Source organism: Pararge aegeria, chromosome 22 (genome assembly GCF_905163445.1).
Source record: "Pararge aegeria chromosome 22, ilParAegt1.1, whole genome shotgun sequence".
NCBI classification, from domain to species: Eukaryota; Metazoa; Arthropoda; class Insecta; order Lepidoptera; family Nymphalidae; genus Pararge; species Pararge aegeria.
In genome coordinates, this window is record NC_053201.1 from 1,615,949 (window position 1) to 1,642,952 (window position 27,004).

General features: G+C 37.5%; 2 protein-coding genes across 2 annotated transcripts; one reads left to right on the top strand and one right to left on the bottom strand.

The window, feature by feature from the left end:
- The first annotated feature begins 242 nt into the window (after positions 1-242).
- On the top strand, positions 243-15,628 carry LOC120633840 (src substrate cortactin). Its single transcript, XM_039904205.1, has 12 exons — positions 243-457; positions 1,542-1,681; positions 3,549-3,635; positions 4,419-4,528; positions 5,773-5,927; positions 7,661-7,826; positions 8,707-8,828; positions 10,843-11,016; positions 11,857-11,925; positions 12,186-12,479; positions 13,646-13,822; positions 14,189-15,628. Exons 2-12 carry the CDS (start codon positions 1,542-1,544, stop codon positions 14,270-14,272), a joined length of 1,578 nt encoding a protein of 525 aa, XP_039760139.1. The 5' UTR covers positions 243-457; the 3' UTR covers positions 14,273-15,628.
- Positions 15,629-16,731: 1,103 nt separating this feature from the next.
- LOC120633954 (chymotrypsinogen A-like) lies at positions 16,732-21,651 on the bottom strand. The gene is made up of 3 exons (XM_039904390.1): positions 21,406-21,651; positions 20,171-20,810; positions 16,732-16,844 (listed from the first exon to the last, which is right to left on the bottom strand). The coding sequence occupies exons 1-3, from the start codon at positions 21,649-21,651 to the stop codon at positions 16,732-16,734; spliced, it is 999 nt and encodes a 332-aa protein (XP_039760324.1).
- Between the last annotated feature and the right edge of the window lie 5,353 nt (positions 21,652-27,004).

Genomic DNA, 27,004 nt, shown 5'->3' on the forward strand with positions numbered 1-27,004 from the left:
GTGAAGCGCTTTTACATTGATAATGCCGAAGATGACTATATCCTTGGAAATTTACAAGCGGACACTTTTAAGATTTTAGTTGCAGTTTGTTTATTTTCATTTAAATTCTAATTTGTGCTGCAACATGCGAGTCATAGACAATTTGTTAAAGTCTCAGCATTTCCGCTATAACAAAATGTCAAGTGTGTGTCACTTGCCAACTGTCAATGTCAGTGTTAACAGTTTATGTGACGCATCGGCGAATGGTGATAGTGAAATTGCTGATTATTGTATTTTGCTATCTAAATAAAGCCTAACCAAGCCCTTTCTGGTGATAAAACACAATTCATAAATTGTGTATTACGTATTCGAATGTTTGAAGTCAGTTTTGTGTTATTTTTCGCTCTTTTCACGAAACTCGTCTGCACGTAAAAAACAAATACTTTTTCTCGTGAATTTTAATCGGAAACCGGCTAAGGTAAGGTATTTTTCATTTTCACTTCCATTCTTTCAAACGAATATGTTCCGTAACATTGATTGAATTTGTAGAAAACTTGATAAATTACGACTCTTCCTTCAGACTATTTCACGACTGATTGTGCGTTCCTATTAAATGTTTTATGTTTGTTTACGCAATATTCCATTAATATCAGCAGCAAATAGAATGGAATTGAAGATTACATTTGACTTTGTTCGAAAATTTTACTTTGAGGTTTGTGGTACTCATAAGATTTATTAGTACATAACTGTTTTGACAAAAATAACAGGTTTGTCACTTTCGTAAGTAAGCTCTGATTTTCTTTACGACTCACCGCTAGGAGAAGAATATTTTAACGCATGTCATATGAAAGACAAAAAATGTTGGTTCAACATTCAACTCCTGCACCAACATTGAATGTTAGATTTTGGGGGACTGATTACCTATCAACTATGAACTTGAAATTATAATGATTTTCCTAACCAAATCAAACCATTACTGGCCCACTTCAGAGCACAGGTTTCCTCCCACAATCAGAAGGGGTTGAAGCTATAGTCCACTATGCTGGCCCAGTGCTGATTGGTGGATTCCACACTCCTTTGACAACATTAGGATAGAATTCCAGGCATGCCAGTTTCCTCACGATGTCTTCCTTCACTGTTGAAGCAAGTGATATTTTAATTGCTTAAAATGCACACCCAATCACCGCTATCACCCCTTATTATATTTTATGATGTTATAATAACTCCTTTCTTTGCCCATGACCTTTTAATGTTTAAAGTAAGTAAGACTAGTCAAAAATGAAAATGATTTAAATACAATTTTCAGGAATTCAACCAATTTTAATACAGTTTTCAGCAGTAGATAGTGAAGAATGAAGATGAGGTTAGGTTAGGTTACATAGGTTTATATATGTAGTATAAATGCATATGGTTAAAGAAGAGAAAAGTCAATGTAATGTTTGTAATGCGATGTCATAACAAATTTAAGCCCCACATTAGTATGTATATTGCAATATAGTGCAGGCACGCAGGTCGCTAGTAATTTATAAAAAAAAACATATCTTTGTTTATTCCTTCTCCAGATGTGGAAAGCATCAATGGATGTAACAGCTCCAGAACCAGCAGAGGCTGATGACTGGGAAACAGATCCTGACTTCGTGAATGATGTGACAGAGCAGGAACAACGCTGGGGACCTGGAGGCAGACATGTGGAGGCTATTGAGTGAGGATTTTATTTTTTATCGTTTAAATAATCCTTAATGTTATAATAGGATAGGTACTTTTGAAATGTCAAATATGTCTGTTTGTAGTGACTCTACCACCAGTTCAGAAGGCAGATTATACTGTGAAGAAGCCGGCAAGTAACTCAGCAGTTGCTCTTTTCCAACATCAACAATTTTCATTTTACATTTTAACATTCATTTTTCTATCTTGTGAGAGATGAATGCGGAGCCGGATGTTTCCAAGCAACTTTGTCCTTTAGAAATTCATCCTCCAGGTAGTAAGCTATGTTCATGTGTTCATGCAAAATTTCAAAGATTTAGGTAAGTAGGTATACAAAATTGGAATTTCCTTACAATTGTTTCAAATTACATGTTGATACCTAAATTGGTTGGGAGAGCAACAACCTTGTTTATTTATAATTCACATAAGGAAATTGTGGGTGTATCAATGCATATGACTTATACTACTGCAGTTCAATACATAATAATGTTTATATTTTCTTTAAATAATCATGAACATGAAAGCAAAAATGTGTTTTTCTGGAAGATACAATTGCTTCCTATATACGAGACGTACTGTACTTGCATAAAAGACACTTCCTTCCTGTATATGAGACTAAAGAAGCTTGAATAACAACTCTTTCACCCTTCATACGAGATATACTAAACTTGCATAAAAGACACTTCCGACCTGTATATGAAACGTACTATACTTGCAAAAAGGAGCATGTTGAATATTAAGCTGAAAGACAAGTGGAGCATAAGGAAAATTAGGAAGGCCACAGGAGTAACGGATGTCCCCAGAAAGATTAAGAGGCTAAAATGGCGCTGGACTGGCCATGTAGTTAGATCCTCGAAAGAAAAATGGACTAAAGAAATTATATCTTGGTACCCTAGAGATGGCAAGAGAAAAAAAGGAAGGCCACAAAAAAGGTGGGAAGATGACCTGCCAAAAGGATGGCGCAGAATAGCCAGAGACAGAGCACACTGGAGTATTCTAGAGGAGGCCTATGTCCAAGGACAGCCTGACTAAGCGCGCTGGTGTTACAATTTTTTTAGGAATAAATATAACTTAATTAAATAATAGATTTAGTAACTAGTAGTGTATAAGCAAAAATGTATTTAGTCAGAGAATAAAGGCTATTTTTATTTATTTTATTTATTTATTATACTTGCAAAAACTACACTTGCTTCCTGTATGCGAGACTAAAGAAGCTTGAATAACGACTCTTGCGCCCTTCATACAAGACGTACAAAACTTACATAAAAGATATTTGCGACCTGTATATGAAACGTACTATACTTGCAACAACAACACTTGCTTCCTGTATACGAGACTAAAGAAGCTTGAAAAAGGACACTTGCGACCTATATACAAGACGTACTAAACTTGATACGCCACTTTCTTTCTGTATATGAGAAGTACTATACTTGCATACACGAAACTTGCTTTCTGTATATGAGCCATACAATATTAGTATTTGATAGTCATCATCTTCATCTTTATAAACCCATTTCTGGCCCACAACTAGACACAGGTGTAATCTTGAAATGCGAAGGGCTTAGGCTGTAACAAACCTTAACATAAGAACATCTTTAAAGCAAGTTATATTTAATAATTTAGCATAAATTAGAGCCGCAAATTGCTCTGAAAAGTTGGAGGTGCTTTCTGAGGACGAACTTGGTCTCTTCAAAAGGGAGCCTGAATCTAAAACCACTGTGTTTTAATAGTGGTATATTCAAAATAGAAGTTAGTAAGTTCAACTGTTAAAAAGTTAAGTTAAAATACCTAAGAAATGGGAATCAGTTGTAAAAAAAATCTTATGTTGTTATTATATAATGCAGTTACTGAATTTAATGTTTCAGCATGGCGAAACTCAGGGAAGAGGTTTTTGAAGCTGACAAACATAGCAAGAAACAACAATATGAGGCTGGGCCTAAACCATCTTTTGGGTAAGTGTACACATATATTCAAAATTTGTGATGGATTGAGTATGCGTTATTACTCAATACTAGCTCTTGACTACAATTTCATCTGGTGGTAAGTTATGATGCAGTAAAAGATAGCGGGCTAACCTGTTTGGGAGCATGGCAGTTATATTGAACCCATAACCCTAATTACTGCATACTTTATTGTTGTAACGAGATACGAGACATACTAAACTTTCATAAAAGGCACGGGCTTCCTGTATACGAAACGTACTAAACTTACATAAATGACTTTTGCGACCTTTATACGAGACGTACTAAACTTGTATAAAAGAGGAGGTCTTGTATGATGTGGAAATTGAACCGGCAGCCTTGGACGTAGAAAGCAGGTCCACTGCGCCAATCGACTGTCATAATGGATCTGTTGTATATATAGGTATCCCACAGGGTTCGTTATTAAGACCTTTTCTATACCTTGTTTACATAAATAACCTTCCTTAACAATCACGGGATAGTATTTTGTGCTGACAGTACATTTTTAAATTAATCGACGTTAATTGATTAGCTATCATGTATCTATATTAATAAAACCTTTTTGAATTTGAATTTGCTTTTGACAATGTACGCAACTCGCTCGTCATAGCAGTACAGTGGTTTGAAGCTAATTATTTGGTTTAAATGGGAAAAAGACTAAACACCATTTTCCATTTCAAATTGTGTTTTAAAGTGCAGAACAAATAAATGTGTTTTAATTCTTTCTTTCTGAAATAAACTGATGCTAAGAAAGATTTTTTTTTGTGCATCTAGATATGGTGGAAAATTTGGTGTGCAGTCAGACAGAATGGACAAGTCGGCAGTGGGACACGACTACGTCGGGAAGACGGAGAAACATGTCTCGCAAAAGGATTATGCACAAGGTATTTTACTGTTTCTTACAGCTGTTTCATACGCGACTTGTTTGGCGTACAACTTTTGCTGAGGAAGAGTGAAGCCATCGTCAGCAATTCTTTGCAGGGCATGCAAGGTACACGTCACACTAATTGCCGCTCTGTTTCTATCCATGTTCCATCCATGTGCCTGTAATTTTAGACGGCCGATTGGCGCAGTTTGCAGCGACCCTGCTTTCTGAGTCCAAGGCCGATTCGATTCCCACAGCTGGAAAATGTGTGTGTGATTAGTGTTGTTCCACCGTGTTCAGGTAGTCGTAGCCCGTGGTGGGGGTAGCGACACCGTTTTTGTGTTCTTCGCAATAAAAGACGAGATGTATCTTGTTTGAATGCTCCGGGTCGACTGACTCGCATTAGGCCAGAGTAGCCTATTTATGTCAAATTCTCGGTCGAGAACTCTGGGTGAGCTATCGAGCGTGAAAGTACTCGACCTGCACTATCTAACCGTATTACTAAATAATTGTCTAGTTAACATCTAAATAAAATCTATTCTACCTGAATATCTTAAATGTTAACTGCTTATAATAATAGTTTCAACTTCTTATGCTACTTATATTCATTATTACAATCTAAGCTAAAAGCTAGTCGCCGACAATTAGCATGAATGTTTTTCAGTGTCTGGGTGTTTATATCAGTGGCGTGCACTTCATACATGCACAAAAGCACTGCATACCCAAATTATTTTATATAACTCGTATTGGAGGGAATTCATTCCATTTTATTCCATCTACCTGCTTTATGCATACCCTGGTCGAATACCCTGTGCACGCCACTGGTTTATATATATATTCTAAGTATTTATGTATATCATTCATAATAATATTCATCAGTCATCTTAGTACCTATAACACAAGCTACGCTTACTTTGGGGCTATATGGCGATGTGTGTATTGTTGTACTATATTTATTTATTTAATTACACCGACAGCCACGCCCTTCAGCCTTCAGCATTGGAGAAGATAAAATTTTATTATATCCCGGGGCGAAAAATGTCCCCTGCCAGCCGTGCCATGTAGCGGGCTGGCAATGGGTTGATAATGAATGAATGAATGAATGAATACACTTTTATTGTACACCAAAATAATGATGATGATGATACTGCTGCTGCTGATGATAATTAAGATGATAATGACGATGATGATGACGACCACGACGACGACGACGACGACGACGGCGATTATGATGATGATGATTTAACGTATTTGACTGTATAGGTTTCGGAGGTAAATTCGGTGTGCAGACAGACCGGATGGACGCGAGCGCGGTGGGCCACGACTACGTGGGCAAGGTGGAGAAACACGCCTCGCAGACGGACGGCGCTAAGGGCTTCGGGGGCAAGTTCGGCGTACAGACCGACAGGGTGGACAAGGTGAATTAGTGGCATCTGCATATCTACGTGATCAAATCAGAAATGAGGAGATCCGTAGAAGAACTAGAGTTACCGATATAGCTCAGCGAGTCGCGAAGCTGAAGTGGCAATGGGCGGGGCACATAGCTCGGAGAACCGATGGACGTTGGGTTCTTAAGGTGCTGGAATGGCGACCCCGCACCGGTAAACGCAGCGTAGGTCGGCCTCCAACGCGGTGGACAGATGACATCAGGCGAGTCGCTGGAGGCAAGGGGACCGTTGAAGGTTGGTTGGAAGCATCCGGCTCCGCTTTCATCTCTCACAAGATACAAAAATGAATGTCATAATGTAAAATGTTAATTGTTTATGTTGGAAAAGAGTAACTGTTTCTTGCCGGCTTCTTCTCTGTAGAATCTGCCTTTCGAACCGGTGGTAGAGTCACTACAAACAGACACTAGACATTTCAAAAGTGCTTATATTTCCCGGATGCTTCCAAGCAACCTTGTCATTAAGAAATTCATCAATTGTATAGTCGTTTGTGAAAACTCGCATTAATGTTGACTGTGTATTATGGACTTTCCCGAAGTAACACAAAAGTAACAAAGTCAAATACAAAGTCTAAAAATATCTTTATTCAAGTATAGTGGCCCATAGTTGGCACTTTTGATGCGTACCTTACATGAGAATTACACGGTAGTGAGATGATGGCGATAACCATATTCGTAAACTTCGTATATTCGTAAACTAAAGCTACGAGGGTTCCAAACGCGTCCTGGTCTAAGAAAAAGCCCAGAACAAACTTAGCCGGGTGTTTTCTTTTGTTATCACCATCTCACATTGTTGTTTAAAATTATTAGAAGAGCAACCTGGTTAGAGCATTCACACCCAAGCTTTTTTATCGATTACGTAGTCCTTTATACTATAATAGGACTTTTCTATAAGCTTACGTTTAATACAAACTTTTTAAGAGACTTCTCCTGCTATATATCAACTGGTAATTTATTGTAAAATTATTTACAATTTCGTTTAAATTAATTACTTATTTTATGTAGTATAGTATATTGCACTGCAAGTTTATTTTTGCTTCTAATGTTCAAATTATTGCAGTCACATTTTCTCTTATAAGCTTACGTTTAATTCAAACTTGACAGCCGGTTGGCACAGTGGGCAGCGACGCTGCTTTGTGCGTCCAAGGAGTTGGGTTCGATTCCCACAACTAGAAAAATGTTTGTGTGATGAACATGAATGTTTTTCAGTGTCTAGGTGTTTATCTGTATATTATAAGTATTTATGTGTAATTCATAAAAATATTCTTCAGTCATCTTAGTACCCATAACACAAGCTACGCTTACTTTGGGGCTATATGGCGATGTGTGTATTGTCATAGTATATTTATTTATTATTTACTAGATGTGCCCTGCGGCTTTGCCCGCGTAATTTTTGGAGGCAGCGTACTGCTACATAGTCTACACCTATAGCCATATATGAGATTTTGAGATTTTTTTATCTAACGTAATTTTTTATTTTCAATGAAAAGTATACTATATTATTTGTAATACCTCCAAGAATATGTGTAAAAAGTTTCATGAAGATCGGTACAGTAGTTTTCGCGTGAAAGCGTAACAAACAAACTTACAATCACATTTATGATATTAGCAGGGATATTTAAACTTTGAACTTTTTAAGACATCTCCAAGATGTAGTAGGGTAGTTTATCGTGGAATTATATGCAATAGTTACGTTTATCCGACCAGAGCGCGGCCGGCTGGGAGCACAAAGAGCAGGTAGTGAAACATTCCTCGCAGAAGGACTATTCGGTGGGCTTCGGCGGCAAATTCGGCGTACAGTCCGACAGACAAGACGCTTCCGCGGCCGGCTGGGACCACCACGAGGCACACCACACGCACGAGTCGCAGACAGGTTTCTTTTATTCAATTATTAAATTACTAGCTGTTGCCCGCGACTTCGTCTGCTTTTGATTTTGTTTTTTGATGTGGCATTCAATTTAATTGTAGATCTAAAAAAAAAAAGTATGTAGTATCGCTAGGCCTTAAATGAGGGGTTTGCTGCTGTCCGCTGAGGAGTTCTGTCCTCTATCTCGAACCACATTCATCAGATCTACACAAAGTTTGGTCACAATGTAAACACATATTATAACCTTTATAGTACAAAAATAATTATTTAAATCGGTTATAATTTGTCGGAGTTATGGTGTAAAATCGTTCAACACTTTCATCCCCTCTCCCAAAGGAACCGAGCTTAGTGCCGGAATAAAAAGTATCCTATATTACTTCTAACACTTCCAAGAATATGTGTACAATGTTTCATGAGGATCGGTTAAGTAGTTTTTGCGTGAAAGCGTAACAAACAAACTTACATTGACATTTATAATATTAGAAGGGATAGGGATAGTAGGGATATATGTATATGTATATGTGGATGATATATGTCCCCCCTCACCCTTTTAGCATCGAACCGCGATCCACCGTAAGGATCTGCATCCCTACGTGTCGATATACCGCGACGCATACGAGGCTATGCGTCTTCTTTTTATGATTCGTACCGCAAAGGATCTGGAATACCCTTCCAGCTTCCATTTTCCCCAGTACCTACATATGAGTACCTTCAAATCAAGAGTAAATAGGAAAGCGCGCTCCACCTTAGGCTGCATCATCACTCACCATCAGGTGTGATTGCAGTCAAGCGCTCGCCTATATACATAAAAATTGCTACCTTTAAAAGTCCATTGTCTGAACAAAGTGTGCACGTGGATATGTGTAAATTGTGGGTTCGTTTACAGATTACAAAGAAGGTTTCGGCGGTAAGTTCGGCGTGCAGACAGACAGACAGGACGCGTCGGCGGTCGGCTGGGACCACCAGGAAAAGACTCCCGCGCACGCCAGCCAAGTCGATCACAAAAAGGTAGGATTTGTGTCTCATATCAACCAATTACTGACCCATTAAAGGGCACCGATAGCCTTACGTTTTTCGCTACAAAGGAAATGAAAATGGGCTGATCACGTGGCTAGATATAACGATGATAGATACACTATACAATATGACCAGTTGGACCATTGTCCACGATGGACAATAAGACCAGTTACTTGGTCCGGACCAAGAGGTGAAATAGTAGCGATAGCGGGTCGGAGATAGCTAGCCACAGCTACGAATAGAGACCAGTGGAATGCCTTGGAGGAGCCTTTTACGGAGGGTCCATAAAAGAATAACAATTTACAATTATAATACACGAAACAATTTTATCTTTAATCAACATTTTTTATAGACTCTCATTATTGTTCGTTTTAATTATTATTATTATTCTCTATCATTTATTCTTTTTCTTAATTTATTTTTAAATTATTAACAATGCTTAAAAATAAAATAAAAAACACTATTAAAAATTTATAAAAAAAAAAAAACTTTCACCCTCCGCTTGCGGGGCTTTCGAATGCCCAAGCAACCGGCGGTCAGGGCTCCAGAGTGAGGAACCTCCTCACAATACGCGCCGTTTCAAGGACTACTGCCTTCTGTATCCGACACTTGATCCAACAACCAAGCGAAAGCTTCTTAAGATGTTGGTACAAGCTTTTCGTGAGAAGACCATCGACTGAAACGACGATCGGTACAATAACGGTCGACTCAAAATTCCACATGGCGGTAATCTCTAGAGCAAGGTCCAAGTATTTAGATACTTTTTCCTTTTCAGCTTTCACCAGATTATCGTCATGTGGAATAGTAATGTCAACAATTATTGCACAGCGCACTGATCGATCGACTAGCACTACATCAGGTCTATTAGCTGTAATATACCTGTCAGTGATAATCGTTCGATCCCAGTAGAGCAATGCACCAATTAATTATTTTTTATTATGGAGCACCGGCCTATTGTCGGAATAATAAAAATAATAATAAATATACTACGACATTAAACACATCGCCCCATCTAGCCCCAAAGTAAGCTTAGCTTGTGTTATGGGAACTGAGACGACTGATGAATATTTTTATGAGTAATATACATAAACACTTGGATATGCATATAAACACCCAGACACTGAAAAATATTCACGCTCATCACACAAACATTTTCCAGAAAGCAGGGTCGCTGCGAACTGCGCCAATCGGCCGTCATGAGAATATTTTAGGTCATAGTCATCCACGCTGACAAAGTGCGTTTTGGTGGACTTCACCTTTGTAAACATTATGGAGAACACTCAGGCATGCAGGTTTCCTCACGACGTTCCCCTTCACCGTTGAAGAGTGAAGATTTAAACTAACCTAAATAAGAGAAGTTACGTGTCGGAGCTAGTTTGTCGGTCCCAGAAAGTGGAAGCCGAAGTCCTACTTCTACTAGTTTATCACCAGTGGCGTGCACAGGGTCTCTAGCCAGGGTATGCATAAAGCAGATACATGGCATAAAATTAAAAAATTCCCCTGCAAAACGAGCTACATAAAATAATTTGGATAGGCAGTGCTTTTGTGCGTGTATGAAGTGTATGGAACTTGTAGTATTTGTAACTAAATAAATGTCAATAGCCTAGTGGTAGCGTAACCCAGAACGCACCGCTTTCGTAATTTATGTGCGTTTTAAGTAATTAAAATATCGCTTGCTTCGACGATGAAGGAAAACGTCGCGAAAAAACTGGCATGCGTGAGAGTTGCCCATAATGTTCTCAAAGGCGTATGGAGTCCACCAATCCGCACTGGTCTGTCGTGGTGGACAACAACCTAAACCCTTCTCATTGTGGGAGAACCCGTGCCCTGTATTGGGTCGGTAATGGGAGGACATGATGATGATATAAATGCCAGTGCTTTAGGGCCTTATTAGTAAACATGGCATAACGACGCAATACCGTACAGATCCTTAGCTACACAGCATAGCACTCTGGTGGAAACATTCACATATTCAAGTTCAATAATATTCAGTTGCATCTTCCAGGGTTTTGGCGGCAAATTCGGCATCCAAACGGACAGAGTGGACAAATGCGCGCACCGTTTCGACGAGGTGGGGAAGGTGGGCACCAACTACACCAAGCAGCGGCCCGACATAGGCGCTGCCAAGCCCTCCTCGATACGGGCTAAGTTTGAGAACATGGCCAAGGAGAAAGAACAGGTGGGTAGTTGTAGTTTTTTCAATTTGCCGAGGTGTTAAGGACCTTAATTATAAAGATTTAAAGTTCATATTCACTCGTGACAACTTAGATAGTGTGGACATAGAGTAGCTATGTCAACAGCTGTACAAGAGATCCGTTGCTTTCTAAGGTGATACCACAACCTGCTAATATTTTCCAAGGATGGCCACATCTTCCCATAGGTTACGGCTACCTTTGAAGAACTTTCCATCCCCTCGAAAAGAAAAAAAAAGTTATGTCAACAAACGAATGCTGGGAATTACGTTACTAAATATTAACCGATTGACGTACACAGCTTGATATTGGTCTTGTGAAGGGAGTTCTAAAATGTATTCCACGAATATTCATAAATAAAAATGACTCTAGAACTCTTGTTTACGATTTCCTTCCAGAACTTTTAAATTTATGTTCGAGACCTCGAATAAAGGCTGCTGATCACAAGTAAATAAACAAATATACTACGACAATACACACATCGCCATCTAGCCCCGAAGTAAGCATAGCCTGTTTTAGGGATACTAAGATGACTGATGAATATTTTTATTACATACACATGTGTATTATAAGTTTATATAAACACCCATACATTGAAAACATTCATGTTCTTCACACAAAAAAATTCCAGACGTGGGAATCGAACCCACGGCCTTGGACTAAGCCAGCAGGATCGCTGCCCACTGCACTGGCGTTCGAAGTAGTTATAATATACGAGGGTAAACTTCTTCTATTCCCTACCGTGCTTTGGACAGGTAGACACGTATATTTTATCCTTTGTCTGGGCATTAGTAAAATTAGAAATATAGCGATATAAAAAATTACAGGAAGCACAGCAGTCAGTCCAAAGGATAAGGCAAGAGAGACAACAGACGGACAAAAGCCTATCAGATAAGGTAAGAAAGTAATATTGTTTTTATTTTACTCAAAATGTTACTAATGTTAAATATTATTTAAGGCAAGTAAGTTAATAGATAATATTATTACGTAGTCATGTCTCGTTTTATGTCTATGGCAACACAAACTTTACCCATGTTATGTTTTGCATTAGAAACACCCTACAACAATTGCGAGTGATGCGTAGCGTTGTAATTCACTCTTTAGCTAAAAAATATTTGAATACGTATTTAATTCGATAATGGGATATGTCTTATAGGAAAAGGAACGCGTGGAAAAAGAAGAAGTACCAGAGAAAGATGAACAACAAAACCAACCGTCGCAACCGAAACAAGAAGAAATAAACAAATTTAACATTCCCACGAGCACAAATGTGAATGCACATGTCAACACAATCCAAAAGACTGAAGAAAAGGTAGACGCAGTGGCCGCTACGCCAGAAGTGCCAAAGAGTCCGGTGCAAGAAGTGAAACAGATCATATTACCTGACGTCACTTTGGTAGGAGATGCTAAGGAAGAAGAGAAAGTAGAGAGCAAAGAAGCAAAGGAAGAAGTAAGTCTTTAATTTCATTTTCCTTTTATTAGTGCACAATTTTTTAAGTTAATAATAAATTTGTTATGTTTACAAAATAACTTACGCGGTATTGTTTCAAATGGTTTTGAATTCATCAACTATATGTACATTAGTTTGTCGATCTGTGTATTTTAATTAATCTTGATTCCAATCCATAAGATCTATGATCAGATAATATATTAAGATCAATGGTTGTTACCGCGTATTTATCTATGAAAGCGTTGTACAGTCCCTTCCCTGAAAGGATTGATCCCAGAAAATTTTGGAAATAATAGTTTTTTATTATCATGTGGTAACTTCTGTTTACCACAACTGTTTACTTATATATTTCTTAAACACTTTTGCACTTAAAAGTGTTGGGAAGAGTAAACAACTCACTACCATCTACATTTTGTACTCATCAAACGAATAGCAAACCAAGAAATATTTGACCTTGACTTTTACTTTGAGTGTAATGCCCTTTTTGTCTAGTAATTTAATTAGTACCTAGTGAAAACTAAACCAATTCGGCGGATCGTAAAGTTCAGGGGACGCGTAAACCTACTCTTGACAGATGAAAAAATACTACACCTTGTGGCAAGACCAATCGTTCTCTATTTTTCTAAGCTGGAGAATATGTGTGGTTAAATTCTCAATTTCTTAAATTTTTATAGACCACATCAAACAGATCTCCACACCGAACAGAAGTTATTAGCCAAATGTGTTCGCCAAACCATCATTCATTTTAAAGTCAACATCTCCTTAGGATGATCCGGTGTCGGAGCAAAACTTGCGTAGAGGATACATTGCCGAAGATCTGTTTGGTGTGGAGTATAAAGATTGGAGAAATTATAAATTATACCATACAGATTCTCCCGCTTTTCGCGGAGTATAGAAAATAATTGTATGTATCATATTTATGGAAAATTAATAGAGTAAAAAAAATAAAATAATTTATTTATAGAAAAAATTTAAAATTTTATATTGAATTTAGTATTGTATAAGAAGTTTGAAATAATTGAAAATTAATTATTAAAAAAGAAAATTTTATTTATTGTATGTATGGCGGTTATATTACACTCATACCCCCAATCAGTTTCTACGCGATATCGTACCGGAACGCTAAATCGCTTGGAAGCCTAAAACTAAGTCTCGTTTTGCTCCAGATAACCCGCCAGCCCACGATAGTGGTGTCACCCGTGGGCTGGGAGAGCGAGATGGGTGCGGATGCGGACGCAGATGACGAGGACGGGTATACTGCGCGCGCGCTCTACGACTACCAGGCCGCCGCGCCCGACGAGATCTCCTTCGACCCCGACGACCTCATCACCAACATCGTCATGGTAAGTGCGGGCTGTACAAGTCGCCTAGCGGCCGCGTGCAATCTTTAAAGGCATAAAAGCACTGCATACCTATGGCAGAGAATTTGAGTAAAATTTGATAGCGGAATTCTACTAAATACCTATGTCCAGCAGTGGGCGTTAATTGCCTGACGTGATGTTGATGATGAGGTTGAATATTAAAAAGGCGAATGTTTGTATGTAAGTGTGTTTGTATTATATTTTACTCCTTCACCCATCAACTACTGAAACAATTTGGCTGAAAATTGGAAGCTTATATAATTATCATAAAAATCATAGTTTTTATATCTAATCTTTTCTGATATCTAATCCCATCTCGTTACGAGCACAACGTTACTATTTCCACAGATCGACGAAGGCTGGTGGCAAGGACTATGTAAGGGCGCATACGGACTGTTCCCGGCGAACTACGTGCAACTGCAAGACAAATAACTGGCTTCACACTCTACATTCCTTAGGTATATGCGTGTATATGTGTCAAAGGCATCGATCAACTGATACTAGATACAACACTTGCTTAAATTCATACCCGTATTCAATTACTTTTTTTTTTTTTTTGGCTTGGTGGAAAAGCTTTATTGCAACCTCCGTCCCTTGGGCAGGACGAGGTTATTTGGGACTCCGCCCTGTAAAGGGGTATACCCAAACTAAAAACCACCACGGCATGTCCCCTGGCCTTGTTAGACGCCCGGGGAACCCGTTGTATAGTTAAAGAATCCATGGTTTTTGCCGGGCATATTTGGTCTTGTTAGGGTTCCGTACCCAGTTGCGCGCACTACATACATGCACAAAAGCACTGCATAACCTTAAATGGATATATATGTCGCATCGGAGGAGGATGTCGGAAATTTTAAGCAATCTACCTGCTGTATACATACCCTGGTAAATAACCTAGTGTACGCCACTATCTGTACCCAAAGGGTAAAATGGGACTCTATTACTAAGACTTTGCTTTCCATCCGTTTGTCTGTCTGTCCGTCTGTCACCGGGCTGTCTCATGAGCGATGACAGTAAGACAGTTGAAATTTTCACAGATGATGTATTTCTATTGCCGCTATAACAAGAAATAATAATAAACAATAAAATAAATATTTGAGGGGGCTCTCATACAACAGACATGATGTCTTTGAGTATTCTAAGAGATGGCGCTATTTTATTTGTTAGTTGAACTTGCGTACAATGTTTTTTCAAACTATCATATCCATTAATTTTTACTGATATTCATAGCCTAAATGCGTCTATATTTGCCACAACCCTAGATCATTTACACTAATCATTTCTCAAAAACCAACCATTTTGCTTATGTGTTACGTTTCAATTTTCAATGCGGAATATACGACAAAGTGTCAACTGTTTCATACCCAATGCACAAAAGTTTTAGCAATTCTTTCTTGCCATTTCTTTACGCGTCGATTTTGTATCTTAGTGTTAGTTGATCGATTAATAAATGTTATAATATTTTGGACAAAAATATATGTGACTGTTTCATAAGAAAATCATTTGAACCTAAGTTAATATAAATAACTGTTATAAAATTGAATGAAAACTGTTACATAGCCGAATAAATTGTAAATAAACATTAAAGAGAGATTGTTACGCCGAATAAATTTTAATACCGGCCAAAAATTGTTGCATAACCGAGTAAATACTGGCCGAAATATTGTTGTGTTAGTCGAATAGTTGTTATTTTTTTAAATCGATGACGTAATTGTGGTAATTTATCGCTTAATGCGCGATTAATTAAATCATTTGTTAAATAGTAACATTGATCAAGTGTATTTAAACTATAAACATTGCTAAATGCATTTAAATCGCTATTAAATATTTTCATTTGATTAAAAGCATATTTAAGCGAATTTATTTTAATAAAGTATAAGAAGACCGTATTTCCATCATCATTAGCTTAAAGAATGTCCCACTAGTGGGCAAAGACCTCACGCATATGGGGAAGAGTTATATGGAGCTTTAACCCAACAGGCTAAAGTAGTTGTGGTCTCTGAGCTCAGTTATTAATAATTTGCTTTAGTTCATGAAAACGAACTTCAAATGATTTTGCAAAATAGTAAGCCAATGGATGATAACATTTTTGATTATCTATCTAGCTATTTTGAGACTAAATGTATTTTTAGTTCTATATCATTTATTTATTTATATTTTTTCCCAACAACTTATGAATAAAATAGGAATAATAATTCATAAAAAAATTTCGGACTATAAGTGACTTTTTATAAACCTACCGGGAAAATAATTGTGCTAATCTAAAAAAATCTTATAATAAATAATAAATTTTAGGAAGTGAAAGATGTGTATAAAAAATTATATATTCTTAATGTTGATGTAGCCGAGACTATTATAGGTTATACGATATACAGTATTTTTTTTTATATCCTACCAATTGAAGTTTTAAGATCAAATTACATTTTTAAGTCGAAGCGTATTAGCTCATATCTTTTTATTTAAAAGGCTACCATACAGTTTGTATTAAAATTGGTGAAGATCTGATTAAGATCTTCCAATAAAGAATGAAACTGGTCAAAAGCAAATTACTTTTCTTCGCAAATAATACAATCTTTTGCTCAAGCCATGGAAGTAAATCTTCTGGTTCTAATTAATAATTAGCATAAAACCACAAAAATATCTTATTTCCACCAAATATGTCTTGAAGAACTGAGGAATTGTTATAAAGTAAAAGATTTTTTTTAGCTAAGTTTTAAGAGTTCCATTTTTTTTGTAAACATTAAAATAATTAATCACTCAATTATTGTAGTTCACGTTACTCAATTTTGTTTACTTCTAGTCGTTTGGTGCCTCGAAATAAAGGTAACCTAAATAGTTTTGCTAGAGTTTCAGAAATATTTTATTTCTTTTTACCGCTTGGTCCATTATTTTTATCAGATCAACCGCACGTCGTCCAAGGCATAGGTCTTTTGTAGGAATTTACAGCATTTGTCCAACGGTTCTCTTTGACTCTTTTTATTTCGTCTCTCCGCGATCGTCGATCCACCTAGTGGGGCACATACAAACGTTGCGTTTATAAAATAATAAACGGTTAAATACTTTGCGTCCGTTTTTAAAACGTAACATTATTGATTCCTTGAAGCTGAATAAGACGGAAAGATGGGAGAAAACTGTTTTTGGGCGCCATTTTCCAAGATGGTGAGCAGTAAACTAAAAAAGAGCTCGAGAGTTGTAAAGAAGCTCCTCCCGAAGAACGTTCCGCATAAGAACTATGGGCCTCATAAGAAGGCTCAGAGTCACTCAGCGAGCGATGGAAAGAGCTATGTTAGGACTATCTCTACGTGATCTAATAAAAAAAATGAGGAGATCCGTAGAAGAACTAGTTACCGACATAGCTCAACGAGTCGCAAAGCTGTAGTGGCAATGGGTGGGGCACATAGCTCGGAGAACCGATGGACGTTGGGTCCCGAGGCGACCCCACACCGGTAAAAGCAGCGTTGTTCGACCCCCATCTGGTGACCAGACGACATCAAACGCGGGGAGCCGCTGGAAACAAGTGGCCCAGATTCGTGGAGTTCGGAACTCCTTACAAAAGACCTATGCCCATTAGTGGACGTCAATTGATTGAAGTGATCTTTCCTGGTTAAATAATCAAATGGCTGGACTAAAATCGTCTTGAATTTTTACGAAACTAGCTTTAAGTTGCAAATGTAAGATTGCTATAAGGAGATAGTATGCTTTCAGCATTTTTGTGTATATTTGATTATTTTTAGTATTATAATTATAATAATATCTGGATGCAGTTTAATAGAAAGGACGCGACTGACTCAATGTCAATTTCGAGTTTTTGGTCACTGAAACGTAGTGAGTAAGACTTCGGCCGACACTTTGAGGGGACAGAGCACGTACGTCTAACTTTTCGGCGTTATATGCGTTTTAAGCAATTATATATCACTTGCTTTAACGGTGAAGGAAAACAACGTGAGGAAACCTTCATGCCTGAGTGTTCTCCATTTTGTATTCAAAAGTGTGTGAAGTCTACCAATTTGCACTTGGCCAGCGTGTTAGACTACGCATGCTCATTCTGTGAGGAGATAATGGGATTCGGTTTCCCAGTCATTAAAAACATATTAACTTAGTATATTTTTCGATCTTTTTCGCTGAACAAACGTCGTTGCTTACTCGACACAATAACTCTTTCTTGAAGCCTTTCTGCTAAACTACGTCTAAGTAACAATAATATCAACTGTGTTTGAAACATTACTATGAATTGTCTCAGTATCTCATAATCTAGTTTCTTAAACGCACATAACTTCTAAAAGTGCGTGAAGAATGAGTGCGTCGAACTCGGTACTAACGGAAGGCAGGGCGAAGTGCTAGCCACTAGTCCTAACGTCGCATTATTCGGACCAGTATCAGAATTTATTTCATAAATTTATTTGTATAGGGGTAACCACGACGATAACACTGATGCAGAAAAAAACTCTTTGCAACGTTATTTTGATATACAAGTGCAGTCTGCTCAGTCTGACGTTCGAAAACTTGTTTGAGAACAATAGCCCTGATCAGTAGATTACCGTGGGTCAGGATGCACTGTTACGTTTCATAGTAATGTCTGTGATACGGCTGTATGTTCAGATCCAGTCTCTTTTGTACATGCTACGTGGTGCAGAGTGTTTGTAAAAAATATAAATACTTTATATATTTTAAGGATGATTTAGGCTAGATCGTAGCGGGACAGAGCCGTGCCTTCTCCAGTAAAAGTTAGTATAATTTTGGGGTAGGGTTTTTATACCTCTAACAATGCCTATCCTTATGTTTTGTATAACCTGTACTGGAGATTTTTTTAGGTTATTCATTTCATATAAAATGTTCGTGATGTCTAGAATCCGTATCTCGTACGGGCCACGGTCTAGCATAAATCATCCTTGATCTGGTGTTTTAATATTTTTTCTATATCCATGGTGGATAATAGCATATTGAGCTTTATTTCCAATGTAATAAATGAATAAATCAAATAGCATTTAAGTTGATTCAAACTCACGCACACAGACCCACGTTCATGTATGAGTGAACTTTCTATAATCTTATGACAAAACATATGAAATGTAACCTCATTTTAAGGAATTAAAGATAAATGAATATTATGTATTAATCTATATGTAATATAACGGGATATAACCTGTCTGAAGATGGTAGTAAATGTAAGTCTTTAGACAGCTAAAGACAATTGGAGACATGTTGGGTTATATCAAGTAAGGTCGTGTAGGGCTTAGGACGCCTCTTATAAAGGTAGACGCTGTGATTGGCGATATAGACATATACTAGCACCCGCGCGACTTCGTCCAATATAAATGAATCTTAGCTAGATCGATTTATTGCCCCCTAAACCCCCTGTGTACTAAATTTCATGGAAATCGTTGGAGCCGATTCCGAGATTCCAATTATATATATACAAGAATTGCCCATTTAAAGATATAAGATAATAATAATATACTAATGGATTAGAAGTAGGTGATACACCTGATTGTAAGAGGATCCATCGCGTATAAACAGAGCAATACTTCGCAGAGCATACAAGAAACACGTCCTACAAACTGCCGCCCAGTGTCCGTAGACCTGAGGTGTCGGTGTTAAGCCTCACGAACCACTCCCTTCAGACCGGAACACTGAAATGCTGCTTTATCGGTAGATATTTGTAGAGCTTTTTGTGACGATCTCTGTCACAAAAATCTCTACTATGTCTCTGCGTGACAGCCACAAAGACTTTTGTCACAAAGATGATAGACCTCTTGAGCCAGGTTAGGTCCCGACAAATATGATATAATGTAATGTACTTTATTGTATTGCCTAAATGTAAGTATTTTACGGACAATTTATTTTATTAAGACATTTAAATGCTGTTTTAAAAAACATTTTATAAAATCAATATAAAATATTATGAATTAATAAAACGTTGGTAATGTTTAATGGTTCGTTTGTTATTTCTTTATACCTTTGTTTGCATTATATTAGCTGTTAACCGCAGTTTCACTCGCGTTTAGTAAAGGACGTAACGTAATGTTGCATTGGACACGCGGATACTCATAGACGTAAACTCCTCCCGTACGTCTCGTTATTTGAATCATTCATAAACTCCTAAACTATGCGACCAAATAACATGCTGTTAAGGGCAAGGTTTATCTACAAATATCGTCTTGATAATGAAATGACTATTTTTCCAGATAAAAAAGCATGGCTCTAAAAATGGAAACTAGTTATAAAATGATTTTTCTTTCTTTCTATTTAAGTAGTTGTTCACCTAGGAAGAAAGAGACTTGAATTGAAATAAGTGATATATTAAAATTAAGAATGTAATCGTCAAAAAATTACAACCAACTGTCACAGAATTTCCTGCATTCCCAGCTATCCAATCTTTGAACGCCGAAACCCTTGTGTAAATAGACGTCTTGTCGAAATTCTTCCCGCTCACCACCCCGACTAACAAATCCCTGTTGGGTTTTTCCTTGGGGTCCATAGTGCCTTTGCAAACTAAAGGCCCCCCGGAATCTCCCCTGGCCACATCCGTAACCGAGGAGTCTGAACAGATGAACGAGTCCATATTCATCTCCCACACCAGAGAACACTTCCATAACGTCAAAGTATTGATTCTCGCTATAAGCAAGACAGGCGAAACGGCGCTGTTTAATTCGTGCCCAGTCCTTCCGAACCCCGCGGAAATACACGTATGTGGATAATCTGTATTTAATGAAGCTGTGATGACGTAATCGACGTTATTAGAAAAATTTAAGGGTACATATAAAACCGCAACGGCTATGTCGTTTGTGGGGAAATTGTATCGGGGATGCAATATCATTTTCTTGATTTTCCTCCACTGGGTGAACTCGTTGGTTTCAGTGTCGCCTGAGTGGGTTATCTCTGTGCGAAGGTTACCGGCCACGAGGCGGAGAATGGATGGATTTTTCTTGTAGAAGTAGTTGTTGCCATCGAAACAGTGCGCAGCTGTAAGGACCTAGAATAGAAAAGTTTTCGTATTGGAAACATTTTTATCGCAGTTTTTAGTGTCGTAGGATCTATTTTAGAAGCATTTCAAAGGTCAAAGGACCTAGAGTAGACAATGAATTACAGTGTCAAATGACCAAAAATAGAGAAATGAATTAGTGTCAAAGGACCAAGAATAGGAGCATCTTTATAGTTTTGACGGATCGAGAATGGAAGCATTTCTAGAGTTGCAAAGGATCTTAAATAAAAGGTGCATATTTATAATGTCAAAGGAGCTGGAATAGAAGTATTTTTATAGTGTCAGAGGGCCTTGAATATAAGCATTTTTATAACGTCAAAACTGACTTCGCGTACTTTGCATGGCTCATTTTGCAGTGCCCTTGGGTCAGGTCAGACCATGGGAAATTGCCCGGGCAATTTACTGGCTCCATAGGAAATTAAATAACTATCCCATGTCCAACTGCGGGAAGCAAGCTACACGTTTGCTAAATTTCATCAAGATCCGTTTATCGGTTTAGCCGAAAATCGGTAGAGCACTAACAAACAAACAGACAGTTAAAAATCTTACTAAACGCGATTAGCTAGTATAAGCGACGCTAAGTCACCTTAAGCTCAGAAATGATGCTGCCGCCGCATAGGTTTTTCCATACAACTCTTACATTGCTGAATCTTAGCACGGGCTCTTTGATGGATACCAGGTAAGGCACCTGCCCCGTCTCCGCAGGCTCCCCGCGGACGATGGTGGGCTTCACGTAATAATTGGAATACTTCAACGTGGTGAGCACTCTTCGATCCGGCTCGCATGCCGATTGTGCCAGTATCACGATAATTACAAGCAATTTAGAAAACATCTGAAACTTGGGTTTAGGACTATAATAATCCGTCAGTTGGGATTTTGACAGTAACGTACGGAGAGGAATCTCAAATACGGATAGTGTTTATATCCTCTTTAACAAGAGAAGTATCCATCTAGAGAATAAAAGTTGAATTTTTATTATTACTATTTTAAATAGATACAATAAAAATTAAACTATTATAATCCTTTGAATTTTTGATGGATTGCGGGAACAGTATGGAAACTAAGGTCAAATATGAATCATAAAGAGGTGCCGGATTGGGGTGACGCTTATTTGTTCAAGTTTTATGAACAGCATCATTAGTCTTCTTTTTTTAATCCAAAGACTAGCGCTAGGCTACAATCACATCTGAATTTAAGTTCTAGGCCAGCGCGTGCATGACTACACGCATTCTATGCCTAATATAGATACTTCGGTCATGTCTAGTGAAAGACGTAAATCTATGCGATATAGTCTTCCGGTACCCAAGACGTCGATAACGAGTAAAGAATGATTTGAGGTATGGGTTTAATATAACTGTATTGCAGTAGCTTTGCCCGCTCTTCATCATAATCGACCCATTTCAGGCCCACAGTTTAGCTCCTAGTAAACTATACTGGCCTATATCGGATTGATAGACTTTAGACACCTTCGAGAACTGTCTGGCATGCACGATGTTTCCTTCACCGTTAAAGAAAATGATATTTATAATGCTTAATACCAGGTAAATTGCAGAAATATATGATGCTTATATTAGAATTCAAAAATTACCATTTATAATTATAGCTAAACCTATAAAGGAAAAGTTCAGAGTATCTTATACTATTGAGATACCATTAATTAGCGGCCCAAGCAATAAAAGGCTTTGAGATGAAAGTTATTTGCAAACAAATAAGACGATCGTCAAAGGTGATTGAGACAAGTTTTAAATCAGAATACAGTCAAACCTGGATAAGCGAGAGTTCAAGGGAGCACAATCTCATTCTCGCTTATAGAGGTTTCTCACTAACCCGAGTTTCTCGCTAATGCTGTACATGGGTAGCGTTTCTCTCTTATAGAGGTACGCAGCAATAACAAGACATATTCATGCACTATGTAATTTTATTTTATTTAGAACATATTTACATTTAAAAAAATCCGTGAATTTCGTTTGGGTTTCTGTTTTTGTATTTTGAATGTTTTTCTCTAACTCATACATTTTGTCGAATATTGCTTGCTCGACTGTCCCTTATAGAGGTATAGATAAGTAGCAGTCTCACTTACGGAGGTCCGTGTGGGAAAAACGACTCTCTCTTACAAAGGTTTCTGTTTCTCGCTAATAGAGGTTTTGGGAGCTTAAAATGACGGGTCCTGGCTATTAATCTCACTTATAGAGTTTTCTCACTTATCCAGTTCTCACTTACCCAGGTTTGACTTTATTATCATTCACCCTTTTACCTCGTAGTAATATAACTTAGCGTGATTGACTATGGCTCATGGACATCAAATTCAAAAATTCAAATTCAATACTTCTTTATTCATGTAGGCCTATCACAGGCACTTATGAAGCGTTCATACCTATAATATGTTTACATAATTTCCCACATCTTATTAACTAAGCCGACGAAAGTGATGATGTTACCCTTTCCAAGTAAGCAAGCCTCCATCTTAGGCTGAAATACAGTAGGCTGCATAACCGAATTCCGAAGTACTGTTGAACGGTGCATAAGTCTATTTCATAAGCAACAGCCCTGTAAGGCTGCCAGTCCACCGGAGCGGAGCCGAGAAACGGATTAATATTAACCAATAGGAAAGGAACCAGACACAGTACGCAACTGCGCTCCGCATTAGTCCGTTTCTCGGCTCCTCTGCCTCGCTCCGCCCCGGTGGACGGGCAGCCTAAAAATTCTAAGTGTTAATTTATGACAACCCTATTAATGATAAAAGACCGACAAGCGCATATTACGCAACGCCTCACCTAATAAAGTGACCGGAGTCATATGCATCTCTCATCGCAGGAGTACCTCCTGCTTGGTGTTTGAACTTTTATTTATTGCCTAGTTAACTTAACTTGTAACTTAATTGTAACAAAGATATATGCATGGTATTTAAACAGCTTGCTTTCAGGAGCAAAGGAAATTTCTTTCTTTCTTTCTTCAAAAATCGACACAGTGCAAAAAGTTCTATGATTCTATGCATTACTGCGGGGGCCGACATTATGACTTTTCCTTTGAAATGAATTTAAAATTCATTAGTTCTGTTCAGTACTGTTGACACAAGCTAAATGCGTTTTTCTTTTATAAACTTAGAAATGAAATAATAACGTTTTCCTGACCTACTACAACTGTACAGGGTTTATAATAATAATATAAATGTAATAAAGGTAAATGTATGTAAGAAAACTTAATAAATAAAATAAAATAAAATAAAAGTGCGAAAAATTACAGTAATTTATGGGATTGAGTATAGGCTTTTATAATATGATTCCTAAGGTAATTTTGGACCTACCAATGCATAGGTTTAAAGAATACATTTATTACAGCGACAAGGTTGCTTGGAAGCTCCGTCTCCGCTTTCGTCTCGCACAAGATAGAAAAATTAGTGTTAAAATTTAAAATGTAAGTAATTGATGTTGGAAAAGAGCAACTGTTGAGTTTCTTGCCGGCTTCTTTTCGGTAGAATCTGCCTTCCGAACCGGTGGTAGAGTCACTACAAACAGAAAGACTTGACGTTTCAAAAGTATATTAGGCATACTTGAAATAAATGAATTTTGAATTTTTTTAACTAGTGTGTAGCACTGAACGCCTTGTTTCTATGTCGCCTACCGGGTTAATAAATTACAAGATGTTTTCATTTCCCGCGGTCCATGTACAGGACTATTAAATAAATGAGAAAAACAGATTGTTTAGAGCACATAGCTACCATGCCGCTCCAATTATTTAACGACTATTATTGCAAGTTAGTGATAATAACGTCTTCTAACTACTCAATCGAAACATGCTACCACGTTATGCTAACATTTTAGGTTATGTAGGCAGTTTCGTGCAACAACGTTTCAGCTACGTGATATTAAATTTTACGAAGCTGCTGACGTCACTGCTTTTCCGATTACTTATAACATGCAAATATACTCTTTGCCTTTAAAGTGACCGCTTTTCCTGCCTGATTTAAAGAGCGACAGCACACGTGGTGACAAGTAGGTTAGTTGTTTTTATCTATAAAGTTCCGGTTTGCGTTAAGACATTTTTATAGGTGTTCGTAAAAAAAGGGGTATTTTTGTATTACTAAATAAATAATAAATAAATTACTATGACAACACACACATCGCCATCTAGCCCTAAAGTAAGCGTAGCTTGTGTTATGGGTACTAAGGTGACTGGTGAATATTTTTATGAATAGTAGACATAAACACTTATAATATACATATAAACACCCAGAGACTAAAAAAAAAATCATATTCATCTCACCAAAATTCTCCTGCTGGGAATCGAACCCATGGCCTTGGACTCAGAAAGCAGGGTAGCTGCCCACTGCCCCAATCGGCCGTCAACTAGACTGTCCTGTCCGTCCGTATGTTACTAGGCTGTGTCTCTTGAACCGTAATGATTAGACGGTTGAAATTTTCACAGATAATGGATTTCTGTTGATGCTATAACAACAAATACAAAAACAATAAAATAAAAATGAAATGGGTTTCCATACGACAGACATATATTTTTGGCCGTTTTTATAGATAATGGTACGGAAACCTTCGTGCGCGAGTCTGAATTGCACTTGGCTGGTTATTTTATAATGATTGTCAAAAGCAGGGCTGATAATAACTCGAAATCCATCGCAGGACATTCAACAGACAACATGGGCGTACTCTGGGGGGGTAGGGAAGAGAAAACTCGCAAAAAACTTATGAACTCTCTTAAAAAATACAGGAATGAAAATACACAGTTTTGGCTTTAGTATAGACTATAGAGGGCAAATAAAAGAAATTACCCGAAACAGCCCGGGTCGATCTGACCTAAACAAAAACTTGCACACACTCACAATAAGAGGAAAAAACGCGCCAGGTGAAAACAACATTGAGATTTTTGGTGTAGTCTGAATGAGCCCTTATACATAAATGGAATAGGTATACGAAGCCACACATGCACGATTACACAAACAAATTGTTTTGAATATTTTTGTATATAGATAAAGTATTTGTGATACATTACATTTTGGGATTAAACAAGTAAAATGCTGAGAAGAACTGCTTATATATATATATGAACATATATATATAAACATATATATATATATATATATAGGAAGCAGTCCCACTTTAAATTCTTTTCTTTTGTCCACTAGCCTTTGAAAGCTACTTTACCTGGTGTTAAGTGAAGATGCGGCAGAAAATGGTAACGGTCACACCTGTTATTCATAAGGCAGTAGTATTAACCCTGTAACTGCCTTTAGTCCTTTTCATCGTACCGGAACGCTAAACGGGTTAAATGTAAATACTATAATTCTAAGTGCTACCATCTAACGACTATAGCAGCACTCACCACCAGTGATTGTAGTCAAGGACAACTGTGTAGAGGAAAAAATAAAAATCATATACGTACACAATTATATACACAATTTTGATATTACATAATACTGTTTACTTAGGTACTCTTTCATGTTAAAATGAGACGGATGAAATTTATAAGGTATTAAGGTTTTTAGGTAAATTATTATTAGCTTTCGGAATAAACCTTTCCTTTTCAGTTTTTTGATTAAAACAGTATCCTATAGAACCTAGTGGGTAGGAATATAAACAATTCGTTCATCTCAAGTAGGCCTACTTTATAAGCATTTTTGAAACGCCATGTCGGTCTGTTTTAAGTGACTACCATCGGAAGGCAAAATCACAGAATTATGAATATGTAGAACTCATTCGTCATTATTGGATGCAGTGCATTGTGTCCAAAAACAGTGAAAACGCCCCGCGCGCGTCTCAATTACATTCGCGGAATGTTGCTAGCTCTTAAACTTTTTCCATTTTCCCCATTATATGGTAAACGTTTAGAACATTAGAGGTAAAATAATTACTGTCAACTGCTAAATGGTGTGAGTGCCTCTTCGTGAAATAGTAGTAAAGAGGAATGGTTTTTGATTCTATTCACGAAGAGGCACTCACACCATTTAGCAGTTGACAGTAATTATTGTACCTCTTATGTTCTAAACGTTTACCATAAAATGGGAAAAATGGGAAAGTTTGAGAGCTAGCAACATTCCGCGGCTTTGAAGTGCACTGCAATAATATTAATAAATAATAATAAATAAATTAAGATAATACACACATCGCCATCGAGCCCTAAAGTAAGCGTAGCGTTAGTAGTTATGGGGACTAAGATGACCGATGAATATTTTC